Here is a 27,872-nt window from a genome sequence, read left to right as displayed (position 1 = left end):
CTCACTTCCGGTTCCTGCTGCGCGAGGACTGAGAGGGAGGAGGGGCGGGGGCGGGCCTTGAGGAATACCCGGATGTGGAAGCGTGCACAGTCCGGAATTCCGGGTCCCTTCACCGTCCCTCTCGCCGGCGGCTCACCGACGCCTTAACGCAGCGTGCCCTGAGGGACGGGTGCGGAGAGGATCCGGCACCTCCTCTTCCTGGGCTTCCCGTGTTTCGTCACAGCGCCATCTCTTGGTTGACTACGACTTAAAGTAATCATTCTGGAGAAAGAAACATAACCTCCCCTCTTCTCTAAGCCTTACAAGTTCCCTCCGCAAAGTCTGTAAATCCCAAGAAAAACGCACTTCTAGCTCGTCCCGGGGGGGGGGGGGGGGGGGGGAGGCACACCGCCCACGTTAGGAGGACCAAGACTCTATGGTTAGTGGTAACGAAGGGCCTTTTCTATCGGCGCTTGCGCAGTGAGAGGCGGGTCCGCATGCGCGCTGGGTTGAGCGAAGCACACGCTGGGGAAGGTTCGGCGTCCGGTGTTGGTGTTCCGAGTCTCTTGGTTGCCATTCAGGAGCACGGCGTGGGACCCTAGGTCGGGATTCGCACACACACCTCAGGTGACCGACCCCGCAGCTCGTTCCTCCCAAGAATTCACTTTAGTTAAGTGCAGTGACAGGAGCGGGCGAGCGAAGCTAGGCCCCGAGCTATCACTACCCCCCTGCACACACACTCACACACCCTTTCCCGTTCTTGCGCGGGAAGTGTCTGGAAACCGTCGCCAGCGCCCGCTGGTTCTTTCGTGCCCCCTTCTCGCCAGCCGGGGACCTGGTCCTGTGAGCCAGAAACGTGGGGTGTACGGCCGGAGGGACCCCGGGAAGGAGTGTGAGCCAAGTCGGTTTTTACAGTCTCCTTAAAGAAAAGACATCCCGTGGTTGGGGAGGCCTCTGGGGAACGCTCCGACACCCCACCCCTAGCTCAGGATGGTTGGGCGCTCTGCTTTTACCATAAGGCCTGAGAATGGGGGCTTTTTTTTTTAATCCCCCGCCCCAGGATACTGCCAAAACTTTCCTCTGACTCGTTGGAGACGGAACTCTTTCGCAAGAGAACCAGTAGGATAGACCACCATGTTTAAATAAAATAAAATAAAATAAACAAGTCCAAGATAGACCATAATGTAACCATTAAAGTTGAAGATCAAGTCCGATCTAGTTGTGTTTCTGTAGGGTGAATTCCTGGAAGTGAAAATCCCATTGGAATTAATGCTACTGAGGGATTTCTTTGCCCTGTTTGGGCAACTGCGAGAATAAAAACCGGGGTCTTTTAATTATGGAAGCAGAAAGCCTAAGATTAAACGTGTGTTCACACTACTGGGGCTCTGTATCCTCCAGATTTAGGATGCATACATTTTCATTACGGGAAAAAAAAAACATTGTTTCTTGTAGAAAGGGTGTATCAGAGAGTCTTGATTTTTTTTTTTCTCTCTCTCTCTCCATTAAGTTGTAGGGGAGGGGACTCCACAGTTCCTCACAAGTGTGAGTTACTTGTGGAATTGTAGTGCCTTTTCTCGATGCACACAGTGCCAGCTGGTGCTCATTCTCAGAAGACATTATTGTACTGGTGAACTTTAGAGCCGAACAGACGTTTTCCTTACATAGTGCATTTTATTTTTAATTATTCGTTCCCTTTTCTACTGTGGTGACATGACTGTACTAGGTTCTAGAAGTGTACCATTTGTTAACAGGGACAAAATACTGATAATTCGAAGTATTTGGAATTAGCTTCCAATTTGCATACTATCTTTAGAAATGTGGGTTTGTTTGTTTATTTGTTTGTTTACATGAACACATACAGCCTATGTTGTGCTGTGTGCCCATAATACCAGTTACTCTAAAAGAAGTGGGATCTTGAGTGTTACAGGAGTGATGGTGCACACACCTTTAGTAAGGCCAGCCGCAGGTGCACTGTGAGAAAACCCGTCTAAGAGGAGGCGCGAGAGCCCTTAATAGGATTGTCACAGGATGATACAGTGAGGCTTTGTGGATAAAAGACATGTCAGATTCAGTATTAAACACTTGGGTTTGATTCCTGATTTTAGTACTTACATATTTGTCCTTGGAGTCATTTCATATTTCTGTTCCTCAGTTTCCTGTTAACTCCTCTGCTTCTTTTTTTTTTTAAATAGCACCTTGTAATCCTTCTAGTTTGTTTTCCCACTGGTACTTAATTCCATAGGAAAGAATTTTTGTGTTGGTATTGCTTAGTACTTAGTACTGACTACCCCAAAAAAAATTGTTTTAACAAATTAAATTGCAAAATGAAAGTCTGAATACTTTGAAAATTATGGAAATGACTGACTAAATTCTTGATTTCTGTTTCATTGACAGAATAAAAATGGGCTTTTTATCATTGTTTTTAAAATGTTCTTAGCATTTCATAAAGTGATTTAGTCAATTAGCCAACATGCAAGTTCTTCCTGGCAAGAATTCCTTTGTAGTTTCAGGCTACTTTCTTGCTACTGTAAGTAACATACCATTAGCAATGTTCAAATATTTACTCCATATTTTGCAAACAGATTTGTGCCTTCTAAGGTAGTAGCCATGTCTCCCTACAGTGGCCAATTACTCCCTTGCCTGTAATCTTTAACCAGCTGATGAAGCCAAAAGTGTCAGCTTTGCTATTTGGGTTAATTTGCTGAATAAATATGATTAGCAGATTTTTAAAATCTCCTAAAATTGTTGCACATTTCCTACAGCGTTTATTTCAATGCTTACTTTGAAAGTCTCTGTTTAATTCTCAAGTTCTCCATATACAGATATCTGAAAACTTGTGCACCCCCACCGTAAGAGAAGCTCTGTTTAAAAATGAAACAACTGTTTCCAAAGGGTAATTCTAGCTGAGTGTCTACTTTCTTTTGTTTACTGAATCCCTGTTTTATTGAGCCGAAGAGAAATGAGTCTGTCACATGTTACTGTTGGCTACACAGTACTGTAGGTTGTGTCCTAATAGTTTGGCCAATATGTTATATAGGCTTCCAACACTGAATATCTATATATCAGCGTTGCGTTTTGTTCATGTTAGATGTTTCTAGTTCTGATAGTTCTTTAATGTGTCTTTGATTTTAGAAGCACAAACTATTTGAATGATCAGCTGGGATCTTGACTTTTGTAGCACGGTGTCAGTACATAGAGGAGCAGGTTGCTCAGCCTGCATTTCCCGTTCCTTATCTACAAACGGGGAAACAGCTAGGCTGTGGCCAGATCCCATGGTTGTCCTCCATATGCATCTTCCCAGTAGGCAGTGGGGTTACTTATGTGCATGTCAGCTCTCAAACCATTCTAGAAAGAACTTTGTTGTTCCATATGCTGGGTGTAATTCTTGGTTGGCAGGTGGCAGAGGGTTGTTTTTTTTGTGTTTTCTTTTGGGTTTTGGTCTCTGGGTTGTTTGTTTGTTTGTTTGTTTGTTTGAGGCAGAGTTTCACTATGTAGCCCTGGCTGTCCTGGAACTCACTCTGGACCAAGCTGATCTCAAATTTGGGGCTCTGCCTGCCTCTGCCTTCCTGGTGTTAAGATTAAAGGCATTAACACTAAACATTGCTGAGTATCTGTTTCTTAAGTATTGATGCCTTATTCCCAATTAATAAGAAAGTAAGTTTCTAAAATATCACAGTTATTTTCTTGGGCCTTTGGGTGCTATTTACTACCTATCTTCTGAGCTCTTACAGTAAGTAGGTTATGATTAGTAGGAGAACATAAAAGTCCTCAGCTACAATTAAGGTCTGGGGACATCCCTTAAAGTATAGTGCTAACTGTATGAGTTCCAGCACATGGGTCACTAAAGAGGCGGTGCTGGGAACTTTGGGTGGATCAAAGGGAATGACTTTTAAGTATCTTTAATGCATGGAGATTAAAGACACTTGGAACTGTGGAGATTTGTAAAGCTTTTCTCAAGATTAGGCATATTTGTTAACAAAATAAAAATTCAAGGACTGGGGTAGAGCTTTGGTGGAGTACTTCCCTGGCATAAACAAGGCTAGCACATTAAACTGTTGGAGAATAATACAAGTTAGAAATGATAATGATTGAATTAAATCATTTGTGTTAAAAGGAGATAAAGAATGAAGTCACTTTATTTTATGGGTGTTGTGCATCTGTGTACCATGTGCTTACAGCCCACAGAGGCCAGAAGAGAACATCGGATCCCTTGAACTGGAGTTAGCATATGGTTGGTTGTAAGCCATCTTGTGGGTGCTGGGAACCGAATCCGCATTTGCAGGAAAAGCATCCAGTGCTCTCAGCCATTGAGCTGTCTCTAGCCTCTTAATAAACTTTTAGGTTATGATATTATAATTTTGGCTACAGTGATAATAGAGTAGAGGTGCAGCTAATGAGAGGTAAGTTAGGAAAGATTTGCTTCGTGTGTAAATAGAAACTCAGCTGAGTCCACAGCATCACAAAAAGGATTGGCTGTAACAGTTGGCTATTGGTTACCCTTTAAGTAGTCAGAGTCTGCCTTTATATGCTGTGTGTTATATATGCCATCTGAGCTGACTTGGGAAAAGAGTAGCTTGGGTAATGTTTAAACTGTGTTATAGTGATGCCTTCCATTCTGTGATAGTTATTAAAATCTTAGGTGGTGATTTACTGTATTTTGCAAGTTTGTTTTTGCTTTGCTTTTGTTGTGAGATAGCATCTAGTTATATAGCCCAGGCTGTCTTCAAACTTGTGATCCTTCTGGCTCAACCTCAGAGTGTTGGGATTACAGGTATACACCATGATGTCCTACTTAATACTAATATTAAAACAGTGTTTTACTCTTGACATATTCCTTTAATCCTTAGGACTCACAACACTTTATAGATAGTCATTATTTTTTTATGGTTCCTCTAAAAGTGATTGCCTAAGCGTCACAAAATATGGAGCAAATAAAAACTAAAGTTTGGTTCCTGGGTATCGATCCGTTTTCTGACATCTAAGACATTTAAAGAGATGAAAAAACTAATGTCTATTTTCCTTTGTGGTGTTCTTTCATTGTCAAGGTATACAAAACTGATTGTTTTTAGCGTACCTCAACATTTTTTTGTTTGTTTGTTTAAATTGCAGAATGCCGGGTCTAAGCTGTAGATTTTACCAACACAAATTTCCTGAGGTGGAAGATGTAGTGATGGTGAATGTAAGGTCCATTGCTGAGATGGGGGCTTATGTCAGCTTGTTGGAGTACAATAACATTGAAGGCATGATTCTTCTTAGTGAGTTATCCAGAAGACGTATTCGTTCTATAAACAAACTGATCCGAATCGGCAGAAATGAATGTGTAGTTGTTATTAGAGTGGACAAAGAAAAAGGTAAGTGAGGGAAAAAAATTAGCTAAGAAATTTGAACTTTAAAACTACAGAAGTTTCTGGTTTCAAATGTCTTATTTAAAAAATATATATTTTAAAATACACTTTAGTTAGACTACCATACTTAAATTTCAAAGAGAGAGAGGAACACTCAGGGATGAATTAAAGCCTTGCTGGCAGCGGGAGGTCCAGCTTCTGTGGACTGAATGTCTTAAGAATTTCAAAACGCTTATTTATTGATTGTTCACAAAAGTTGTTCTTTGGGTAAAACAAGTTTCTCAAGCCAAAGCCCATACTCTAATCTGAATTGCAGCATTAGTGTTTATTATGCACTGTTTGTAGTACTCAATAATGCCAGATATTCCTGTGTGCCAGGACTGTCTTGTGGCCAACATCATGCAAAGGCTGTAAAGCTATAGAAAACCAACTATAGACACAGGAAACAGCCAATGTTTGCTACGGTGATTTCTTCAAGGGCAGAGTACTTCTAGAAAATAACTTCCGTTCTAATGTTATCCTAGATACAATGATTCTGGCATCCCTGCTGCATAAGTTATTTTACATATGAAGTTGCTGACGAAGCATTTGGGGGTTGGGATATAGCCAGTCAATCAAGTACTTGATATACAAGCTGCAGGAGGTGCATTCGGTCCCTAGAATCCATACAGAAAAGCCAGGTGTGGTAGCACAGCCTGATAATCCCAACTCTGGGGAGGTGGAACAATCTGGGGATTCATTGCCAGCCAGCCCAACTTACTCAGTGAGCTCCTGGCCAGTGAGAGAGCCTGTCTCAGAAACCAAACTGAACAGCTCCTGAAACACCCAAGATTCTCCTATAGCTTTAACTGGCATGTGGCGTACATGCATAAACACACACATGCAACCACATACTCACATCTACATATATATATAAATCCCTGTTTAATTTGTCTAAAATTTTAAATAAAAAAATTTAAAAGGTACCAATTAGCTGGCTAAGCAAAACCTTTTACTATAGAGGTAGGCTTTGTTTGTTTGTTTGCTTTGGGGTTTTGGGGCAGGGGGTGCTCAAGACAAGGTTTCACTGTAGCTTTGGCTATCCTGGAACTGGCTCTGTAAACCAGGCTGGCTTTGAACTCCTGAGTAGTAGGATTAAAGGTGTGTACCACTGCCACTGCCTCACTTGTAGTAGTAGTAGTTTAATAAGTACATTGTAGAGTTAGTTTTGAGGCCAAATGACATGAAATTTTTCAGCATTTTGGTAATTAACTCATTATAACAAAACTCAAAAAAGATGAAAGAAAAAAAGAAACCTAGAACAGTAGTTAACTCATCTGTATTTGTAAGGGAGGGCCCCTACAAGAACACACCCAGATACCACGTTCTCAGCACAAAGGAGATTTATTTCACCCAAGGGGAATAAGAAGGGAGTGGGTGTTTGCCTCGACCACAGCAAAGATTACAGACAGCAAGTGTTTTAGCAGTATTTATAAGGAAGAAAAAGGGGAAGTCTGCTAGTGTGAGTTGTCCTGATTGGACAAGTGTAGCCAAATAATGAATTTTGATTGCTGGACCTTGGTATTTTGTCTCGGGAGTGAGTCAGTGCCCAAATAAGGGAATAGACCTTGGGGGCTAGCTTTAGGAGTGTAATTCAGCTGTTCAGCAGGTGAGAGGGAAAGGGCACAATTTGTTTGCAGTGCTTGGCCTAGTGGAGAGCCCTTGAGTAGTCATAGACTCGAATGTATTTGATGGGATTTTTTATTTTTTCTTGATTTAAAACCAAATTAGCAACAAGATGACTACTGGATTAAGTTATAGAAGTAAGATAAAAATGGATCGACTTTAGATTTTGTTTTGAGTTTTTTAGTAGGGTTTCTCTGTGTGGCCCTGGCTGTCCTAGAACTTGCTCTGTAAACTAGGGGGGCCTTGAACTCAGAGATTGGCCTGCCTCGGCCTCTCAAGTGCTGGGATTAAAGGCATGTACCACCATGCCAGACAATTTTATATTTTATATAAGCTTTGAGAAAGAATTATATTGTGTGCGTGTACACACACACACACATACACACACTCACACACCTGAGCCCCAGTATCTGGCAGTTAGAATGTTGTGCATTATCTCCCAATTCCCAGATCCATAGTGTTTCAGGTGGTGCTGAGTGAGTATTCCTTTTTTTTTTTTTTTAAACCCATCTTTTCTGGATTCCATGGTAATAATCGCTGTTGTGAACACTTTTTCTACGCATGGTGCACAGTACTTTTAAATAGGTATTGGCTTTAGCAATTCTACTATAATTCATTAAGTGTTAGTTTCAGGTCAGCTATTACTATCAAGTTTGAACAACTGCAACCTGTAATGTCTAGACTTGTTATTTTAGTCTCTCCACCACTGAGTTTGCTGGCACATTCTCAGCTTTAAGTCTTCACATCACTGTCCCAAAATAATAAGACCCAAATACTGCCTTGTTTTGTAATTCTTCATTACATAAAATATATGCGAAGGAAGCAGATATATTTTCAGATGCCATCAAGAAGGATATCAGAAATACAATCAATTATTTTTATAGCAGAACCTATTTGTATTGTGCCAATTAAAAACAAGCAAAGTGTAGATTGGTTAACTGCATTAGCATTTTTATGTAAACCAAGATCTAACTTCTTTTTTTTTAACCTTTATTTTTTATTTTTTTAATATATTATTAATTTATTCATATTACATCTCAATTGTTAGCCCATCCCTTGTGTCCTCCCATTCCTCCCTCCCTCCCATTTTCCCCTTACTCCTCTCCCCTAAGACTGTGACTGAGGGGGACCTCCTCCCCCTGTACATGCTCATAGGGTATCAAGTCTCTTCTTGGTAGCCTGCTGTCCTTCCTCTGAGTGCCACCAGGCCTCCCCATCCAGGAGACATGGTCAAATATGGGGCACCAGAGTTCCTGTGAAAGTCAGTCCCCACTCTCCACTCAACTGTGGAGAATGTCCTGTCCGTTGGCTAGATCTGGGTAGGAAGATCTAACTTCTAATGTAAGAAGAACTCCATAGTAAAAATGAAAGCAAAGTACAAAAGAGCCTGTGGAGGAGGTCTGGGGTTGGTTTGTTCTGTTTAATTGTGTGTGTGTGTGTGTGTGTGTGTGTGTGTGTGTGTGTGTGTGTGTATGAGTGTTTTTCCTACATGTATGTGTATACCACATGCCTGTCTGGTAACTTCAGAAACCAGAAAGGGACATTGGATCTCCTGGAACTGAAGTTACAGGCAGTTGTAAGCTATCATGTGGGTGCTGTAATCAAACCAAGGTCCTCTAGAAGAGAAGCTAATGCTCTTAGCCACTGAGCTGATTCTCCAGCTACAGCCCAGGAAAGCTGAATTTTTTTGTTTGTTTTGTTTTTCCCTATACACAGTTTCTCAATGTAGCTCTTGACTGTCCTAGAAATCACTTTGTAGACTGGACTGGCCACCAACTCAGAGATCAACCTGCATCAGCCTCTGGAGTGCTGAGATGAAAAGCATGTATCACCATGCCCAACAAGGAGCTATGTTGTTAATAATGAGAAAATCAGATCTCATTGGTTAAGACTTACCATAGTACTCCAGACACATATAAAAAATTAACTACGTAAAACAAGGAAAAAACAAAAGCTGCCCAAAACTGAAAGGAACTGTGCTGGATCACTTTTCTGTTTTGTATCTGTTCCCCCAAGTACATACTAAAGATATTTCAAGTAGGGCACCTATGATCATGCTACAAAATGTTCCGTGTTGCTGGTTTAACCACATAAAGCCCTAGATAGCCAATAGCAAATGAAATGATGCTAATCATAAGTGTTACAGCAGTGGTTCTCAATTTGAATGACCCTTTCACAGGTGTCACCCAGGACCATCTGAACACTGAGATATTCACATTGTGATTTATAACAGTAGCAAAATTATAGTTATGAAAATAATTTTCTGATTGAGGATCACAACAACATAAAGTGTATTATAGGAAGCATTAAGCATTAAAGCAGCATTGGGAAGGTTGAGAGCCACTGGGTTAAAGAAAGGAAAGGTCCATAAAAGGAGAGCCCCTGATCTTTAAATAAATTCTGTACAGTCTTTGTGACCCTTAAATTGATAGACAGGTAGCCTTCAAGCATTTTGAGGGGTATAAGATCTGAAGATTAAAGTTGTTTCCTACTTGAGCCCGTTTTCCATTCAAATAGTTTATTTTTCCTAATGAAACAGCACCCTCTAAAGCCTCTCCTAGATGTCATTCATAATGCCGAAGTTACTAAGAACTAACTAGAGATAATCTAAGTTTGGATTAGGAGAAAAGAATTTTTAAAGTCATTGTTATACTACCCAACCATATTAGGAAAATATTCTTTTAAAGAGAGAACAAAAGGAACTCTTAAAAAGGAAGTTAGAAAGTCTTGCAAACTTACTGAAATTCCGGAAATGAAAATCCACTGGATAGGCTAAAAGATTGAGGATGACAACATCAGTGAGCTGTGAAGATAGCTCACTGAAAATTAGCCAGTCTGAAGGACAGGATATTAGGGAAGCAATAGAAACATCAGCCACTGTCCAATATCAAAATAGTATGCCAATAGAAGAGGAGAGGGGCAGAGGTATATGGTGGGGCTGGGGGGAGACAGTACCAGGCTCATGCCTGACTGAGACACAAAAAAATCTAAGGTTCCCTATACAAACTGGAAAAGATACACAACTTTATATAGTAGATGTGATAGTTTGTGTAAGTACACCAAAACATGGTGGAGTGGGGGATACACAAAAACCTTGAAAGTAGCTTTTAAAACAGTACATAGGAGGGTGGAGGGGATGGAAATACAGAGTGCTCTTGTGTATTAGAAATTGTTAACAGAGAAAGGCCAGGCCTTGAGAAGAACAAAAAGGTCAAGTAGAACTGTATATCTAGCCGGGCACAGTGGAGCTTTCCTTTGAGCCCAGCACTCGAGGAGGCAGAGGCAGGGAGATCACTGTGAGTTCAAGGCCAGCCTGGTCTACAAAGCGAGTCCAGGACAGCCAAGGCTACACAGAGGAATCCTGTCCCAAAAATAAACCCAATTATGTATCTAGTGATAAGTAATACAAAACAGCAGAAGCCAGAATGGAAGCTTTTAATGTAAAGAGAAACTTATTTACTGCTAGGTAGAACTGCCTTAAAGAAATAATAATATGGTACTTGAAATGGAAATGTGTTTAATTTTTAAAATACTCTTTTCCCCCTTTCTCTTAATTTCTTTACAACACATTTAGTTTTTTATATTATTTGTGCTGCCAAGATTTAAATTTATGAAAGTGGGGGGCTGGAGTGATGGCTCAGTGATTAAGAGCACTGTCTGCTCTTCCAGAGGTCCTGAGTTCAATTCCCAGCAACCACATGGTGGCTTACAACCATCTATAATGTGATCTGATGTCCTCCTCTGCCTGCAGATGTGCATGCAGGCAGAGCGCTGTATACATAATAATAAATAAATAAATCTTTTTTAAAAAATTTATGAAAGTGGCGGATAACACAGGGAGACCAGTATCTTTAAAAGATTTTTTTTTCTTACAGTACCCAAAAGGAAGGCATGTCATGACATGCATGGCCACTTGGGGAAGCTCTAGTTTGAGACAGATGGGCAGAGGGAGCTATGAGAAAGAGTAAACCATGTGGTTGTTTTGCTTTATTTTTGGTAATGATGGCAGGGGTAAGGCAAAGTTGTATTGTATTAGCCTAGGCTGGCCTCAAATTCATAATCCTGCCTCCCTAGTGAGGTTTTAGACATGAACTACCTGCCATAGTAGAATCTAGCAGGGCGAGATGACTGACGGAGCTGGCCAGTGTGAATAATCCTAGAAAGTATTTGGGTAAAAGGGCTGCCAATAATTTATCTAATTCTTCCTGACATGTTACAGGGCAAGTACAATATTGGCATACTGTGTGAGAGTAAGTAAATTCCAGATTAGATAGTTTGCATAATATAAGCCCATGCTGACTCTTCTAATTGGCTGGCACTGGGAGAAGCTTTCTCTCCCCCTCCCTTCTTTATAATGATTTATTTATTTAATGTGTGTGCGTGCTCTGTCTACAGGTTCACATTATAGATGGTTGTGAACCACCATGTAGATACTGGGAATTGAACTCAGGACCTCTGGGAGAGCAGACAGTGCTCTTAACTGAGCCATCTCTCCGGCCCAGGAGAAGCTCTCTCACTTAAGTTATTGAGACCACAAGAATGACAACATGAGATAACATATGCTTTTAATCCCAGCACTAAGGCAGAGGTAGGCGGATCTCAGTTTGAGCCAGCGTGGTGTACATAGTTCCAAGATAGCCATGACTATACAGAGAGACTGTTTAAAAAAAAAAAAGCAGAGTAGTAGTAGCACATGCTTCTAAAGCCAGCACTCAGAAGACAGGCAGATGGGTCTCTGTGAGTTTGAGGCCAGCCTGGTCTACAGAATGAGTTCCAGCATAGCCAAGGCTACAGAAAGAACCTCTGTTTCAGGAAAGGAAAAAAACAGTAACAACTAAAAGGACTAGACACATTGGTGCATGCCTGTCGTCCCAATGAATCAGAACATAGAGGTATAAAATGTTAATAAAATATACAGTGTTATAACGCTTCAGACAAATATGAGGGTTGAGAGTATAGCGTAGTGTAATGTAGTGTAGAACACTTGCCAGGCGTAGGTGAGGCTCTGGGCTCTAGGCATGGTACCACAATTTTTAACACGGTTTCATTAAGTTGCCCTCTAGTACCCTAGTTGACCTGGAACTTTCTCAAATACTATGCCATGCCTGCCTGCCCCCCGCCGTGCGCCCCCCCCCCCACCCGTTTTAAAAACATAGTGGTACAATCTGTATTTCCAGTACCAGGGAGAATTTAATGGCAGCCTGAACTACTGCCAAGGCTGTCTCAAAACAACAGCTCAAAAGAGGAATATATTCTGAGACATGTTTTAATTGCTTTTCTATGTTCTAACCAGAAAAATTGTGGCTATATCCATGATCTGACCATTTTAATTTTTCTGAGTCCTAGTTTCTTCAGATTGAAAGGCCAGCATCTCTGGGAAAGATAATCTACCACTCAAATTGTTTTAAGGGTTCAGCAGGGTGCTTTATCTCCTGCCATCTGAGTGTAACAGTCACTCAAAAATGATGTTATCTCTAATGAGGATCATCTCCCTTTTTGGTTGGTTTTACTTGTTTTTGGGTTTCTTGTGCTGGGCTGGTTTGAAACCTTCATCCAAGCAGTGGTGGCATACGCCTTTAATCCTAGCACTCAGGCGACAGAGGCAGGCGGATCTCTCTAAGTTCCAGGACAGCCAGGGCTACACAAAGAAACTCTGGCTCAGAAGGGAAAAAAAAAAAAAAAAAGGAAGACAAACCTACCTGTACCTTCTGAGTTCTAAGATTAACAGATATGTCATCATACTTGATTTGGTAATATCCTCTTAATAAAATTATAGTGGATTCTCAACTGTCCTGAGGCTTAGGGAAAGGCATTTAAATAGGTTTCAATTAAGTAATTAAAAATATTGATTTTTTTCCAAAATAATAATGAATGTAAAATTACCCTCCAATTAAAAAATATTTCTGAAAAAAATTATCTAAATCTCTCATAGCAGTATTTTGTCAATATGATTTTAGTGTAGATAAAATTGTAAGCTTCTCAATTAGATACTTAAATTGCTTATGAAATTGTTTCTAATCATACTTAAACAAGTAAATTTTATTTAAAAATATTTTCATACAGGATATATTGATTTGTCAAAAAGAAGAGTTTCTCCAGAGGAAGCAATCAAATGTGAAGACAAGTTCACAAAATCCAAAACTGTAAGTTGATTGTCGTTGTTTAGATTTATTCATTTTGGAGGCTATGGAGATGGTCCAGTGGTTAGAGCACTTGCTGCCCTTTCAGAGAACCAGGTTCGGATCCCAGCACTCACCTCCAGCAGCTCACAACTGTCTGTCACTCAAGTTCTAGGGGATCCAATGCCTTCTTGCCTCTGTGGGCACCGTATATACATATACATACCCACCAAGAGCACACACATAAACAGAAATAAAAATATATTTTGAGCTGGTCAGTGCTGGTACACACCTTTAATCCCTGTGAGTATGAAGCCAGTCTGGTCTACAGACTGAGTTCCAGGCCAGCCAGGGAAACACTGTCCCAAGGGGAAAATACAGAGAGATGGGTAGGTGGACAAACAGATGGACAGACAGTAGATAGGTACGTAGGCACGAGATTGACTGGTTGGTTAGTTTGGTTGTGTATGGGTGTTTTGGCTGTGTGTACGTGCGTGCACTGGGGCTGTGTCTGGTATGCAAGGTCAGAAGAGAGGGTGTCAGATCCTCTGGACCTGGAGTTACAAATGGTGGAGTCACCATGTGGGTGCTGGGAATTAAACCCACGTCTTCTGCAAAGCCAGCAAGTACCCTGCCCCCTAATGATATTCTACTCTCTTTACCTTTTACTGGTATTTTGTTCTTTTCTGCTGTGTGTGTTCCTATTCTCAAAATAAAATACCAAGAAAATGTGTGAATAAAAAGATTTTTTTTTTAAATTTTTGGTTAATCCAGTATGATAATTTGACACCTAAAAAGCAGGCCTCCAGTCATACCTGCCTTGGTAAGGTTAATTCCTGTAGGAAGACCCATCTTAATTGTGAGTGGGACTGTTTCCTGCCCAGGGGATCCTGGCCTGTATGAAATAGAGAGGGCAGGCTGAGCACCAGCCTGCATGCCTTGGCTCATGCTCTCTGCTCTTCACGCTGATCGGACCAATTTTCTCAGACTTCTGCCTCTGACCTCCCTGCCTGAACTATAACCTGATATTGTAACCCAAATAAGCCCCTTCCCCCTCGTGTTGTCTTTGTTAGGATATTTTATCACAACAACAAAACAGAAACAGACACCCAGTAAAATAAACAATGAAAGTCTCATACCCATCAGGCCATGCTCCAGATCTTTCCTTTCATTTTATATGTTCACACATCTGAAACATGTAAAATGAATGTAACAAAAAGCAAAACCTCTTTTCAGTAAGACTTGTCATTCAGAATATAGTCTTTGAACTATTCCCTCCAGCATTACTTGACTACATATTAAAAATGCAGAATTTCACCGGCCGGGTGTGGTGGCGCACGCCTTTAATCCCAGCACTCGGGAGGCAGAGGCAGGCGGATCGCTGTGAGTTCGAGGCCAGCCTGGTCTACAAAGTGAGTCTAGGACAGCCTAGGATACATAGAGAAACCCTGTCTCGAAAAACCAAAAAAAAAAAATGCAGAATTTCAAGTTAGGGTGGTACATGCCTTTATTCCCAGCATTCCAAGCTAGCATAGGAGTTTGTGGTTAGCTTGGCCTACATAGTGCAACCATGTCTCAAAAAGACATAGAGACTAGGGTTGTGATTGAGAGCTAAGAGCATTTACCTGGCATGGAGGAAGGCCCTGGGCTTGGTTCTTTGTACTGTCAAAGAAATAAAAGTGTGACCTTGATCTTATTTTTGGTCTCACTAAAACACTAACAAATTGAGTATTTACTTAATACAGGGATGTATGCTGATAGACCCATCTACATGAGAAGCTAAGACAGGAGCTTTGCTTCAGCCCAGTCTGAACAATACATCAACAATACAGTAACAGCATGAACAGCGTTCTGTTCCCAGAATGATAAAATCGAACAAGCAGTTTAGGGCCTTTGTTTACTTGGTTTTGATGGCCTAGAAGTTAGAAGACACTTGTGGGAACCAGTTCTCTCCCACCACGTGGGTTCTGGGGAATTGATCATCTCTCTTGACAATAAGCATCTTTACTCACTGAGCCATCTTGCTAGCTCATGAAATAATTTCGCTAAGTTTTTATTATTTTTTAGGAAGTTTGATGCAAAAATAAGCAGCAGTATAGTTGTTAAATGATAACAGCAAAAGAAATGTTACAATCTCATGGTTCTATACTCTCATGACAGTTATAGTGTGGTTTTGTATGTATTTCATCTATGCAAGAACTCATGGTAACAAAAGATATTAAGTGCCTTGTTGCAAGTGAAACAAATTCAAATGTTAATTTGTTTGAAAACCCAAAGTTACATCATATTTCTACTTATTATACCTACTTAAGTATTGTGAAACAGTTAACTAGTTCTTTATGGAGACAGAATTTATAGTTAGGGGTTTTATTGTTCAGGAATTATTGACGTGAAATTACATCTGCTGAAATATGAAAATGTTTCTTTGTTGTAGCTCTCTTACTTTCAAATTGTTGGGTTCTTCATTTTGTACCCAGGTTTATAGCATTCTTCGCCATGTTGCTGAGGTGTTAGAGTATACCAAGGATGAGCAGCTGGAAAGCCTGTTCCAGAGGACTGCCTGGGTCTTCGATGACAAGTATAAGAGACCTGGATATGGTGCCTATGATGCCTTCAAGCATGCAGTCTCGTAAGGACACATTGATTCTGCCTTTGTGTCTCACCTGCTAAGCCTTAACACACAGGCTGCCTGCCTGACATCCAGTCATACAACACCCAGATACTAGATTCTTGTCAAATTTAGCTTTAAAAAATATTTCAGTATAAAAGGCCTGTGAAGTGAGCCAATCCTATATGGTTAGTATATGTAGTCTTTAATATGCCGTGTATACATGGCTTAGTATATGTAGTCTTTAATATGCCGTGTATACATGGTTTAGTATATGTAGTCTTTAATATGCCATGTATACATGGTTTAGTATATGTAGTCTTTAATATGCCATGTATACATGGTTTAGTATATGTAGTCTTTAATATGCCATGTATACATGGTTTAGTATATGTAGTCTTTAATATGCCATGTATACATGGTTTAGTATATGTAGTCTTTAATATGCCGTGTATACATGGTTTAGTATATGTAGTCTTTAATATGCCAGTATACATGGTTTAGTATATGTAGTCTTTAATATGCCGGTATACATGGTTTAGTTTATGTAGTCTTTAATATGCCGTGTATACATGGTTTTAGCTCACACTACTCCCTTGTCCATTCCCATTTCCTCAGTACTGGCTGAATGATTCCAGGACAGTACAGCCTCTTGCTTACTGCAGTTGCTTGGATCTTCATCCCATGCCACATTAACTTACCTTCCATGTGGCCACATAATAACCTTTCTAACTAGGTTTGCTTTGCTCTTTGACCACAGTCTTATGAATTCTTAAGTATTAGGCCCTGGTTCCTAACCTGCTCTTCTCTGCATGCATGCCTTTCCTTGCCTGACTTTATTATCTGACATAGAAACACCATGAGATACAATTGCAAGAACTTTCTTGACAGTATTATGAGCTTTTGCCCTATTTTTCCTTCTGTTATATCCAGCCTTCAGTTGATTCTCCTGACTTCTCTGCAATTGTAGATTGCGGGCTACTGCTAGGGGAAAAAATAGAAGTGGTCAGTTGGTACCTCTGTATATCCAGGATCTCACCTCAGCCGTGTCTTCATTGCTGCCCCACATCTCTCTGTTCTTGTCCAGTTCTTAGTGTATATTTAGTTTTGCAAGTTATATTCCAAATTGGTTCCCCTGGCAACTGTGTAAGTAGATACTGCTGTTTTCCCTCATCTTTACTATCATTAACTAATTTTTTTCCATCCAGGGGACGTGGTCAAATATGGGGCACCAGAGTTCATGTGAAAGTCAGTCCCCACTCTGCACTCAACTGTGGAGAATATCCTGTCCATTGGCTAGACCTGGGGAGGGGTTCGATGTGTACTGCACATATTGTCCTTGGTTGGTGCCATAGTTTGAGCAGGACCCCCGGGCCCAGAGCCTCCTGTCATAATGTTCTTCTTTTAGGTTTCTAGGACCCTCTGGCAAAGGAAAGATAGCAGGCTACCAAGAAGAGACTTGATAACCTATGAGCATATACAGGGGGAGGAAATCCCCCTCAGTCAGTCATACGGGAGGGCGTAGGGGGAAAGAGGGAAGGAGGGAGGGAGAGAGGAATGAGAGGATACAAGGGATGGGATAACAGTTTAGATGTAATATGAATAAATTAATAAAATATATATTAAGAAAGAAAGAAAAAGTAATTTTTTTTCCTTTTGTCATAATTGATTTGCATGCCCCTGCTTATTGGTGAGGTCAGCAGCTTTGTGTGCTTATTGATTATAAATGTCAGTCTGTGTTTGTCAGCATGTGACAGTAGATATTTTCTTGGTTTGTCTTGTTACTTTATGAAAAGCTAAATGAAAAGTTCCTGTCCGCACACACTATCTCTTCACCAAGACCCATGGTACTAGTTTGGATGCTTACTCATGTTAGTCCTTTTCTGAATAATTTTTTTTTGTAACATTTTGCCTCTGCTTGTTAGGGGTCTACTGTTCTTTTAATTTCTGTCTATATGCCCCACCCCCACCCTCCCACCCTCCCTCCCTCTCTCTCTCTCTCTCTCTCTCTCTCTCTCTCTCTCTCTCTCTCTCTTTCTCTCTCACGTACACATCTTTTCAGTTAACACTGCAGTAGCTGAATGGCAGTGTTAAATTAAGGCCTTCCCTAATCCAGGTCTTGGATACTTGGGAGGATCAAATTAAATGCTGCTTTCTGCCTGAAGCCCTTCCTGACCTCACTAACTGGCAGTGATGCCCTCCTGTCCGAGTGCCCAAATGTTTGTTTTTTCCAAACTAGATTCTAAGTCCTTGGAAGGGAGAATACTGATAATTACAACAGTTTCATGAGACATTGTTTCATCCCTAATTTACACATTTACAAAGAGAAAAGAACATATAGTTAAAATTGTGTGCCAAGTCAAGATTTTAATTTCCATGCTGAAAGAAGTCTTTTATCATTGTTTGTATTTCTCTGGTCCTGTGTTTGGATTCACAGTTATCAGTAATATTATTTTGAGAGTTCTTGTTTTGTTTGTTTCTCAGAGACCCATCCATCTTGGATAGTTTAGATTTGAATGAAGATGAACGAGAAGTGCTCATTAACAATATCAACAGACGTTTGACCCCACAGGCTGTCAAAATTCGAGCAGGTAAATGGCTTCTAATATGCATGCCTAAACAAGGTGTTAAGTATTGAGACTAAGCAAAACATGTGTTGCTACATCTACAGCTATAACTTTTTCTCAATATTTTAGGGGTTTATTTTGGTTTGTTTTTTGCTTGGTTTGGTGATTTGTTTTAGAGGTAGGGGTTGTTTATTTGACTGGTTTTGGATTTTGTTTGGCTCTTAGAACCAAACCAAAGCTTCATACATCCTGAGTAAATTACTCTACCATAGTCTTATACCCTTAGCCCAAGAAAATATTACTTCTACAAAACCATGAAAATACTCCTACAATTCAACTAACCCTAATTTAGCCCTTTAACAAAAAGAGCTAGTGTTTTGCCTTAGTATACAATTTAAAACATTTCAACAGGACAGTGATATCCTTCCATGCCTCCTTATTGACCCTATGTGAATCTAGAATATTTTTTTAAGATTTATTTATTTATTTAATGTATATGAATGTTCTGTTTTTTTATACACCAGAAGAGAGAATCCAATTCCATTACAGATGGTTGTGAGCCACCATGTGGTTGCTGGGAATTGAACTCAGGACTTCTGGAAGAGCAGCCAGTGCACTTAACCATTGAGCCATCTCTCCAGCCCCAAGGCAACAGTTCTTAACCTATGGGTCACAAGCTCTTTGGGACTTTAGCAACCCTTTCACAGGGATCACATGTCAGATCTCCTGCATATCTGATATTTTCAATTCATAACAGTAGCAGAATTATAGTTATGAAGTAGCAATGAAATAATTTTATGTTTGGGGTCACCACATTAGAAACTGTATTAAAAGGTCACAGCATTAGGCAGGTCAAGAACCAGAGGCCTAAGGGGTAGAGGTATATAAATCAGGATGGGCCACACTCTTAGCATTTGTGAAGCCCTGGGTTCGCTCCCAGCTAGCTAGCACCAGCCCTCAGTAAATATGCACAAATGTTAACATTTCTTCTTAAAGAACACAGAGTTTATCAATATTTCATAATTACAAAAATATATGCTTAGCCATCTACATGGATATTCTAAAAGATCTACTGGGTCAGGTCTGACAAGCTGGCTCAGCAAGTAAAGCCACTTGCCACCAAACCTAGAAACCTGGGTTCAAACCCAGGACCTACATGGTGGAAAGAGACCAAATTGCTGGGCCAAAGGCTGTGCAGTTTCTAAATAGTACCTAGCCATAGTCAAATATTTTCAGCTGTAAATTTCTGATTCTTTTATATTTTTCCTTATTGTCATTTCTGTACCAGCTTTTGAATTTTTGTCATTTTAGATATTGAGGTAGCTTGCTATGGTTATGAAGGCATCGATGCTGTCAAAGAAGCCCTGAGAGCAGGTTTGAATTGTTCTACAGAAACCATGCCCATCAAGGTAACTTTTGCATTTTCTCCCACCCTGCTCATCAGAACCTTGCAGTTGATCTGTGTGCTAGCAATTAAACCCAGGTCCACTGAGTTATATTCTTTGTCCTTTCCCTTTTTTGCAAGTATTTAAGCAGATGACAAAATGTTATTGTACTCAGACCACTACTGATCTGAACTGTGTCCCTGAGTGAGAATGTCACAGAGTTTAAGCTCCAAAACCACAAGCATCTGTGCAAGTTACCCCACCAATCTGGATTTAGGGACAGGGGACTCCTTCCTTAGGAATGTGTCTTTATGGAGGGCTTATCCTGTTGCCAGAGATTATTCAACTGTGGCAGGGTGACTTGCCTAGCACTCCTGCCTCAGTTTGACAGCCAGGATGTCAGTTAGCTACATACATGTCTCTGCCCGGCACGATGTCAGTTTCCCAGGGAGGTCTTGAGAACTTAAACTTTGACTCCTATTCAAAATGGCTTCACTTTGGTTCCTTCTTACAAGAGTTTGATTCCCAACACCTAAAAACAAGCAAAACAAAAACTACCGTGTGGATTGGAGAGCTAGCTCAGGCAAAGCTATTACTCTTGCAGAAGAACTGAGTTCAGTTCTAGGTCTAGGGGTTTGACACCTCAGGTACCCGTGTGCCATACACACAGGGCAGGCACAGACACATCATTTTTTTAAAAAGCAAAAACCTGGTCATGTCTCGTTTTTTAAATCTTTTTTTTTTTTTCTTTCAGAGTTAATATTCTCTGTGATATTTCTGGGGGGTTGTTTGCAACTGTGACTTTTTGCTGGTACTCCCATCACTGTGAATGGTGAGGGGTTCCTTGTTGTAAGTGGACCAACAATATTAAATCTTTACAGTAAGAAATTGCAGTGCCCAAAATGTCCATAGCCCTTTGGGTGATACCGTTTTCTCAACAGCATACGTTCAGCTTTGATGAAGTTGGCCTAACTGGATAGCTGTTACCAAAATTTCTTCGAAGGATTTCTTCCATCAATTAATTTAGAGATAATTAGCCTTTTTGGTTTTTTATTTTATTTACTGCCAGGCATGGTAGCATGTCTTTAATCCCAGCATTTGGGAAGCAGAGACAAGCAGATCTTTGTGAGTTCAAGGCTAGCTTGATCTAAATAGTGAGGCCTTGTCTTAAAAGAGGGAGAGAAGATTGATTCTTATTTTGTGTTTGCCTGCATGTGTGTGCCATGACTATGCCTCGTGCCCACAAACCAGAGGAGGGTGTCAGATCCTCTAGAACTGATGTTGCAGGTGGTTATGAGTCACTATGTGGATGCTGAGAACCAATCCATCATCTTCTGCAAGAGCCACAAACACTCTTAACCACCAAGCCATCTTTCTAGTCCCAGTTACCAACCACCCAAAGCACCCAGGGGTTATAATTCTTCATATTCAGTATCTCAGTGGACTATTTACATGTACTGGATTAGATCATTGCATCTGATCTGGCTCTCTATGATGGCTAGTATTAGTTTATAACTTGACAGGTTTCAAATTCACCTGGGCATGTCTGCACACACACACACACACACACACACACACACACACACACACACACACACTGTGAATGACAACATTCTCTGAATAGATCCTCCATGGTATAAATGGAGAGGGACCTGAATAAATAGAAGATAGAAATGAATGCATTGTTCAGGCTTCAGATAAAATACAACTGACCGCTTTAGACTCCCACTACCTTGACTTTCCACCATGTGGAGTTGTGCCTTGAGTTGTGAGCTAAAATAAATCTTTTCTCTTAAAAATTGCTTTTGTTACATTATTTTATTACCTCAATAAGAAAAGTAACCAAGAGACTGTATTAATAAACTGATCTAGAGAACTGAGAGGCAGGTTGAGATGATTGCTTCATGCAGCAAATTTCATAGCTTCATTTTTGTCTTTCTCCTTTAGATTAACCTAATAGCTCCACCCAGGTATGTGATGACAACTACGACCCTAGAGAGAACAGAAGGCCTCTCTGTCCTCAATCAGGCTATGGCAGTCATCAAAGAGAAGATTGAGGAAAAGAGGGGAGTGTTCAATGTGCAGATGGAGGTGAGATCGGTGTCTTGGTTTTTTTCCTTCTTAATGCTTTTGGGGGTTTTGTTGTTCGTTCGTTTGTTTGTTTCTCTGAGACAGAGTTTCTCTGCATAGCCTTCGCTGTCCTAGACTCACTGTGTAGACCAAGCTGGCCTCGAATTCAGTGATCCACCTGCCTCTGCCTCTCTGAGTGCTGGGATTAAAGGTGTGTGCCACCACGCCTGGCTGATTACTTTACTTCTTGATATAAGACCTCATGGCTTATAGCTTATAGCTTACAGTATAGTCAAGGCTTGCCTTGAACTCCCTAATAACTGCCTATCTACTTATTTTAATTTGCTTTTTAGTGTGTATGTGCCCAGCTAAACTGTGCCAGAGGTCACTGTTGAATATCCTCTTTATTGTTTTTTGAGACTCACTAAACCTGAAGCTCAAGATCCACCTCTCTTCAGTCTCTGAGCTCTAGGTTACAGATACGTACCACTGTGTCTGGCTTTATGTATGGCTCATATTTGTGTAGAAAGTACTTCACCTTTTCAATCCCTTAGTGTTGTGTTGTGTTGTGTTTTTTAAGATTTATTTATTTATTATGTAAACAGTGTTCTGCCTGCATGTATACCTGCAGGCCAGAAGAGGGCACCAGATCACATTATAGATGTTGTGAGCAATCATGTAGTTGCTGGGAATCGAACTCAGGACCTTTGGAAGAGCAGCCAGTGCTCTTAACGTCTGAACCATCTCTCCAGCTTCTATGCCCCACCCCTCTTAGTGCTTTTTAAAACCTCAGATACAGAGCCAGCAAAAATGGCTTAGTGTAAAGGCCCTTGCTGCCAAGCCTGGTGACCTGGATTATACCAGGACCCATATGTTAGAAAGAGAAAACTGACTCACAAAAGTTGTCTTCTCAGCTGCATAATTTGTGGTAGTGGGGGACTGCGTTCACGCTCTCCCCTGTTATTTAAAAAAAAGAAAAGAAAAAAGAAAAGCACATCATGGCATTGTATCTCACACACACACACACACACACACACACACACACACACACACACACACACATAAGTAAAGGCTGATATTGCTGTTGTTGTGTCATATGAGTTAGATACAAACCTAACCCTGAGACCTCAGCACTTGGGATGCTGAGGCCAGGATGATTGCCCACAGTTCAGAGCCAGCCTTGTCAACATATTCCGGCTACCTGACCAGTCAGATGTATTTCAGAATAAAAAATGACTAGTATAAAGTTGTTGCTACATAGTATTTCTAAAAGGGGTTTTGTTGGTAATAAACACTATTAGCATTGGAATGCCATGTTGTAGGACATTAGGGACAGTGGTAGGGTTTTTCCCCTCATGGAGAAAAATAGACAGTAAAGTTTGCTGGGCATAATGACACTGAGTTATGATTTCAGCACTGGAAGGCAAAGGGAGGGCTGCCTTGCTCTACATAAGGCATCCTGTCTCAAACATAGAACAATCTGTCCTTCCATTATCTCAATATGAGCAGAACTTAATTTCCATATACCTTATGTCTATGTGTATAGAATAAGTCATTCTTGAAGAAGTTATCTGAAGCCCAGAATTTCCTTTTTTCCTCCTTCGAGACAAGGTTTCTCTGTGTAGTAGTAGCCTTGGCTGTCGTAGACTCACTTTGTAGACCAGGCTGGCCTTGAACACACAGTGATCTGCCTGCCTCTGCCTCCTGAATGCTGGGACTAAAGGCATGCACCACCATGTCTCACTCAGAATATCCATTTTTTAAAAAGGAGAGCATTGATGGTCTTCCATTGTGGCCTGTTGAGGGGAGGACGACATTTTTTTCCGGTTTTTCAAAATAGTGTTTCTCTGTGTAGCCCTGGTTGTCCTGGACTCGCTTTGTAGACCAGGCTGGCCTTGAACTCACAGAGATCTGCCTGCTTCTGCCTCTACCTCCCAAGGTAGTGTATGCACCACCACACCAGGCTGGTCACTAAATGCATGTTTTCCAGTTAGATTATTAAAATGGCAGAGAATATTATTCTACTATAGAGTGCACTATTTCCTTACACTGTGTTGTCTTGTACTTTGTTTTTACTCTCAGTGCTAAGTCAGCACAGGAATGACTGAATTTTAAACAGTGACCAGTAATACTATTAAAGTCGAATCTGCGCTGCTGTTTATTTCATATTGAAATTTTGCCTCTTCCACAGCCGAAGGTGGTCACAGATACAGATGAGACTGAACTTGCAAGACAGCTGGAACGGCTTGAGAGAGAAAATGCAGAAGTGGATGGAGATGATGATGCAGAAGAAATGGAAGCCAAAGCTGAAGATTAACCTTTTGGAAAACAGTCCAATTTAAGGAATATGAAGCGGCCCTTCCTGGCTGTAAACCCTAGACTTGAAAGTTTTCCAGTATTGAAAACTTCAAAGCTGAATATTTTTTCCAAGTATTTAAGTATTCAACAAACCAGAATCTAAATGCCCTCCTTCATGTCAGCTGTTTTCACACAGTGGCTCTAACACCTCAAGCATTTTTTAAGGGAGTGGCTTGATTGGACCAGAGACAAATCTTAAACAGCAGTCCTAAGATTGGGCCTGCAGTTTCCATTTCTTATGTCTTTGGATTGGCACCCTTGTGGTTGAGAGATTTGCCAGGGGCACCAAACACAAATAATCCCAAACTTTCTATATAAAATGTATTCAAGCAAATATCAAATAAATTTCTGGGATATTTAATTCTAGGCTTCTTCCTTCTTGTCACTAGTTAAAAGCCAATCTGAATGCTCAGACCCTAATTCTCTTCATATGGTAGAAGTACTAGATGGGCAGGTAGTCACATGTTTATGCAATAACAGACTTCCAAAAGGAACGCTTAGAGAAGTAATTGTGAATTTAACCAGAGTGAATATGGTCCCTAGTAGAGAAAAATTTTTAAATTGAATTAAAGACTTATGTGCCTGTTATCTTATTTGAGACCAGGGGCAACTTGTATGAGAGAAGTCACCACCTTTGGTCCCTTTGGTATATACTAAACTACTTACCTTGAATTTGTAATTCAAAGGGTTATTTAAAATGCTGCTGCTTTGATATTACTTTGAGCAGCATCACCCAACTGAAGGGGACAGTTTCCTCTTTATCTGGTAGGTGCTACCTAGTCTTTAGTTGTTTATATATTTTAAAAAAGAAAAAACCAGGATCTGATTTAACACAACTTTTTAATGTTCCTATTTTTACCTTTACAAACTACTTACTTTAAGAGTTAATGTGCAAAATAAATTTCACAAGTAAAACATGTAAAGTTACAACTATAGTAGTCAAATGTAGAAAACCTTTGTTTAGTTTGGCATGCTTGTCTTAGGATGCTTGTACTATTTATTATCTGTCTGTAGGCAAACTTAAAACAACGTCCAGGTCTAGACTGAATAGAAAGGGTCCTAGAGTTTGGTACAGCAGCATATGCTCATGGCTCCACTTGGAAGGCTGAGGAGGGAAGATTGTTTGAGCCCAGAATGGTTGGTCAGCCTGGGCAATCATTGCAAGACCCTGTGTCTCAGAAAGACTGGAAATGAGATTGTTGGAGAGATATTTTATGCCACTTAACATAGTCTGTGAGCCTTTTAACTTATTAATCTAACATGACCCATTTCCAAGAAACCGTGCTTGCCAGTCAGCATACCGTGTTGCTGGTGTTTAGGGAATCTGAATGCACTCCAGATTGGCACATTGTTTACATAGCTGTCTACAGCAGTGGTTCTCAACCTTCCTAATGCATGGCCCTTTAATATAATTCCTCATGTTATGGAGACCCCCCCAAGCATAAAATTATTCTTTTTGCTACTTCATAACTATAATTTTGCTACTGTTATGAATTATAATGTACATATCTGTGGTTTTCAATGGTCTTATGCGACCCCTGTGAAAGGGTCATTGGACTACCTTGGGTTGCAACCCAAAAGTTGAAAACTACTGGCCAAGCATCAAGAAACAAGGTTATGGCCAGGTATGGTAGTGCAAGCCTTTAATCCCAGCATAGACAGTGGCAGATGGAACTCTGAGTTCAAGGCCTAGCTGGTCTATATATCAAATTACAGGCCACCGAAGACTACATACATAGTGAGACCATGTCTCAAAAAAAATAGTTTTTTCAAGTTTATAAAACTAAGGACATGAAGGTATTTCCAATGCTATTATATTAACTGTAATCCCGGCTTTTTCAGAGACAGACGGGAATACACAAATACTCCTACGGATTTAAAATGTAGCTGAGTTCTAGTGCATACCTAGCCTGTCAAAGTCCTGGGATCAATCCCCATTGCCACAGAAGAAAAATGCACTATCATATATAACAAGTGCCCTTTTCCTGGGAATTGTTTACTGAAAATTTTTATATTTAAAAAAAAAAAAGTTAGACCAGAGTGATGGCACAAGCCTTTAATCCTAGCACTCAGGAGCCAGAGGCAGGTGGATCTCTGAATTTGAGGCCAGCCTGGTTTACAAAGCAAGTTCCAGACTGTTAACACAGAGAAACTCTGTCTCGTAAAAACAATTTAAGCCAGGCATGGTGGCGTACACCTTTTAGTCAGAACAGTCTCAAGACCGGCCTGGTCTACAAAGCAAGTTCTAGAACAGCCAGGCTACACAGAAACCCTGTCTCAGAATGTATATCCCAGCTGAGCTTTTCTGTTAAGGTTCTACAGTTCTGTGAAACGGTGATCCCAGCCAGGGAGGTGAGAATCACGCTAACACTGTAACGAACAGAACACGCTAAAACACATGAGGCCCGGAATAACACTGAACAGAGTAACAACAAACAGAATAACTTGCCATATCTTGGTTCTCCCACCAATGCCTTTTCATTAAAAATGCTAATAGTTCTGTTTTTCCTCCAGCCTTAGATTACAGTCATATGGTCATTAATTCATATAACCAGCTGCAGTATTTTATGTCGCCTACATTAGTGAACTGAAACTGGTGAGAAAAGATTAAACATTGAAATTTTATATCAGTTTTACAACCAAACCTACCAATTCTCATGAATATGTTGAAGTTTTGGTTTTGGATTTTTGGGGGGGGGGGGCGGTGAGGGGGGCAGTTCAAAATGCTCAAGTTCTTAACTGGGGCTATGGAGATGTGCCCACCTTTGTGCCACTACTCAGCTGCCGTAACCAGCCATTTGTGTCCTAGGTGTCTCTTCACATCCAGAACGATTACACTGAGCAGGGGTGAGAGGTCAGACCTGCCTTGAGATGGTCACCTTGCCAGCTTCACTGCTTTGTCTCAAGCCAATGCCTGCCTGTTTTAGGACCCTTAAGAATCCGTGTCTCACCCACAGCAATGGGAGGCATGGCTGTGGCAGTGTGGAAGCAGGAAGCTGTCAAACCAAATGTAGGTTAATCAGATAAGCACCTGTCAATATTCTAAAATTCTAGGTATGTTAAGCCTGGAAAGATGCCAAATGAAAAAATGGTGCTTGAAAAGGCAGTCTTTTACAAAGTAAGAAAGGGACAAAGGGGGAAACATGCTCTTGAGTGTCCTGACTATTCAGGGTCAGATAGTCCAGACATTTAGAGGAAATCTATTTTAAGAGAAATTTTTACTTAGGCACTTTAGAAATACCCACTCCCCTTAAATGTAAGTTATGTATTTTATTGAAGTCCAAGCCATTGTCCTTGGCAAGAATGCTGGCAATAACTGTGCCAGATCACTGTATAAACTCAATAAAAAGTGTTTATTTAAAAAAAACTGTATGATACAGACTTTTCACTCTAGGTCAACCCCAACCTGGGGAAGTGCTTCATTATTTCAGTTAATGCTCAATTTTAGACCAAAGTTTTATACCTTTATTTAACTTTTGCCATTTGTATCTTTGTTGTTTAGAGAACTGCTCCATGTCTTTCTAAATGTCCATTTGGTATAGAAAAGCTGTATTTCTGCCTCTTTTTTTTTCTAATATATGTGACAGATTTCAAGAGTCTATGACCTCTGCAACTATGATATTTGCTGTCTCATTCTGCAAATAGACTCCTCTGAACAGTCCACAGCTTGCCACCAACACCCCTTAAAGTGAGATGCGGCATTCTGGTGACCCAACACTTGCGCTTTCTCCACATCCACAGCTTGCCACCAACACCCCTTAAAGTGAGATTCGGCA

General features: G+C 40.6%; 1 protein-coding gene across 2 annotated transcripts; it reads left to right on the top strand.

The window, feature by feature from the left end:
• The first annotated feature begins 111 nt into the window (after nt 1-111).
• EIF2S1 (eukaryotic translation initiation factor 2 subunit alpha) lies at nt 112-24,457 on the top strand. Of its 2 annotated transcripts, none has more exons than XM_084792880.1 (8): nt 112-252; nt 5,089-5,330; nt 13,053-13,132; nt 15,586-15,737; nt 18,201-18,307; nt 19,595-19,692; nt 21,616-21,759; nt 23,930-24,457. In XM_084792880.1, exons 2-8 carry the CDS (start codon nt 5,090-5,092, stop codon nt 24,053-24,055), a joined length of 948 nt encoding a protein of 315 aa, XP_084649006.1. In that variant the 5' UTR covers nt 112-252; nt 5,089; the 3' UTR covers nt 24,056-24,457. The 2 variants fall into 2 exon arrangements, with proteins under 2 accessions (XP_084649006.1, XP_084649005.1); XM_084792879.1 differs by lacking the exon at nt 112-252 and adding an exon at nt 461-606.
• Nucleotides 24,458-27,872: the final 3,415 nt, after the last annotated feature.

This window comes from Acomys minous (genome assembly GCF_964271855.1).
Source record: "Acomys minous genome assembly, chromosome: 8".
Taxonomy (NCBI): domain Eukaryota; kingdom Metazoa; phylum Chordata; class Mammalia; order Rodentia; family Muridae; genus Acomys; species Acomys minous.
Note: the sequence above shows the minus strand (reverse complement) of the source record. Positions and strands in the feature narration are given on the sequence as shown.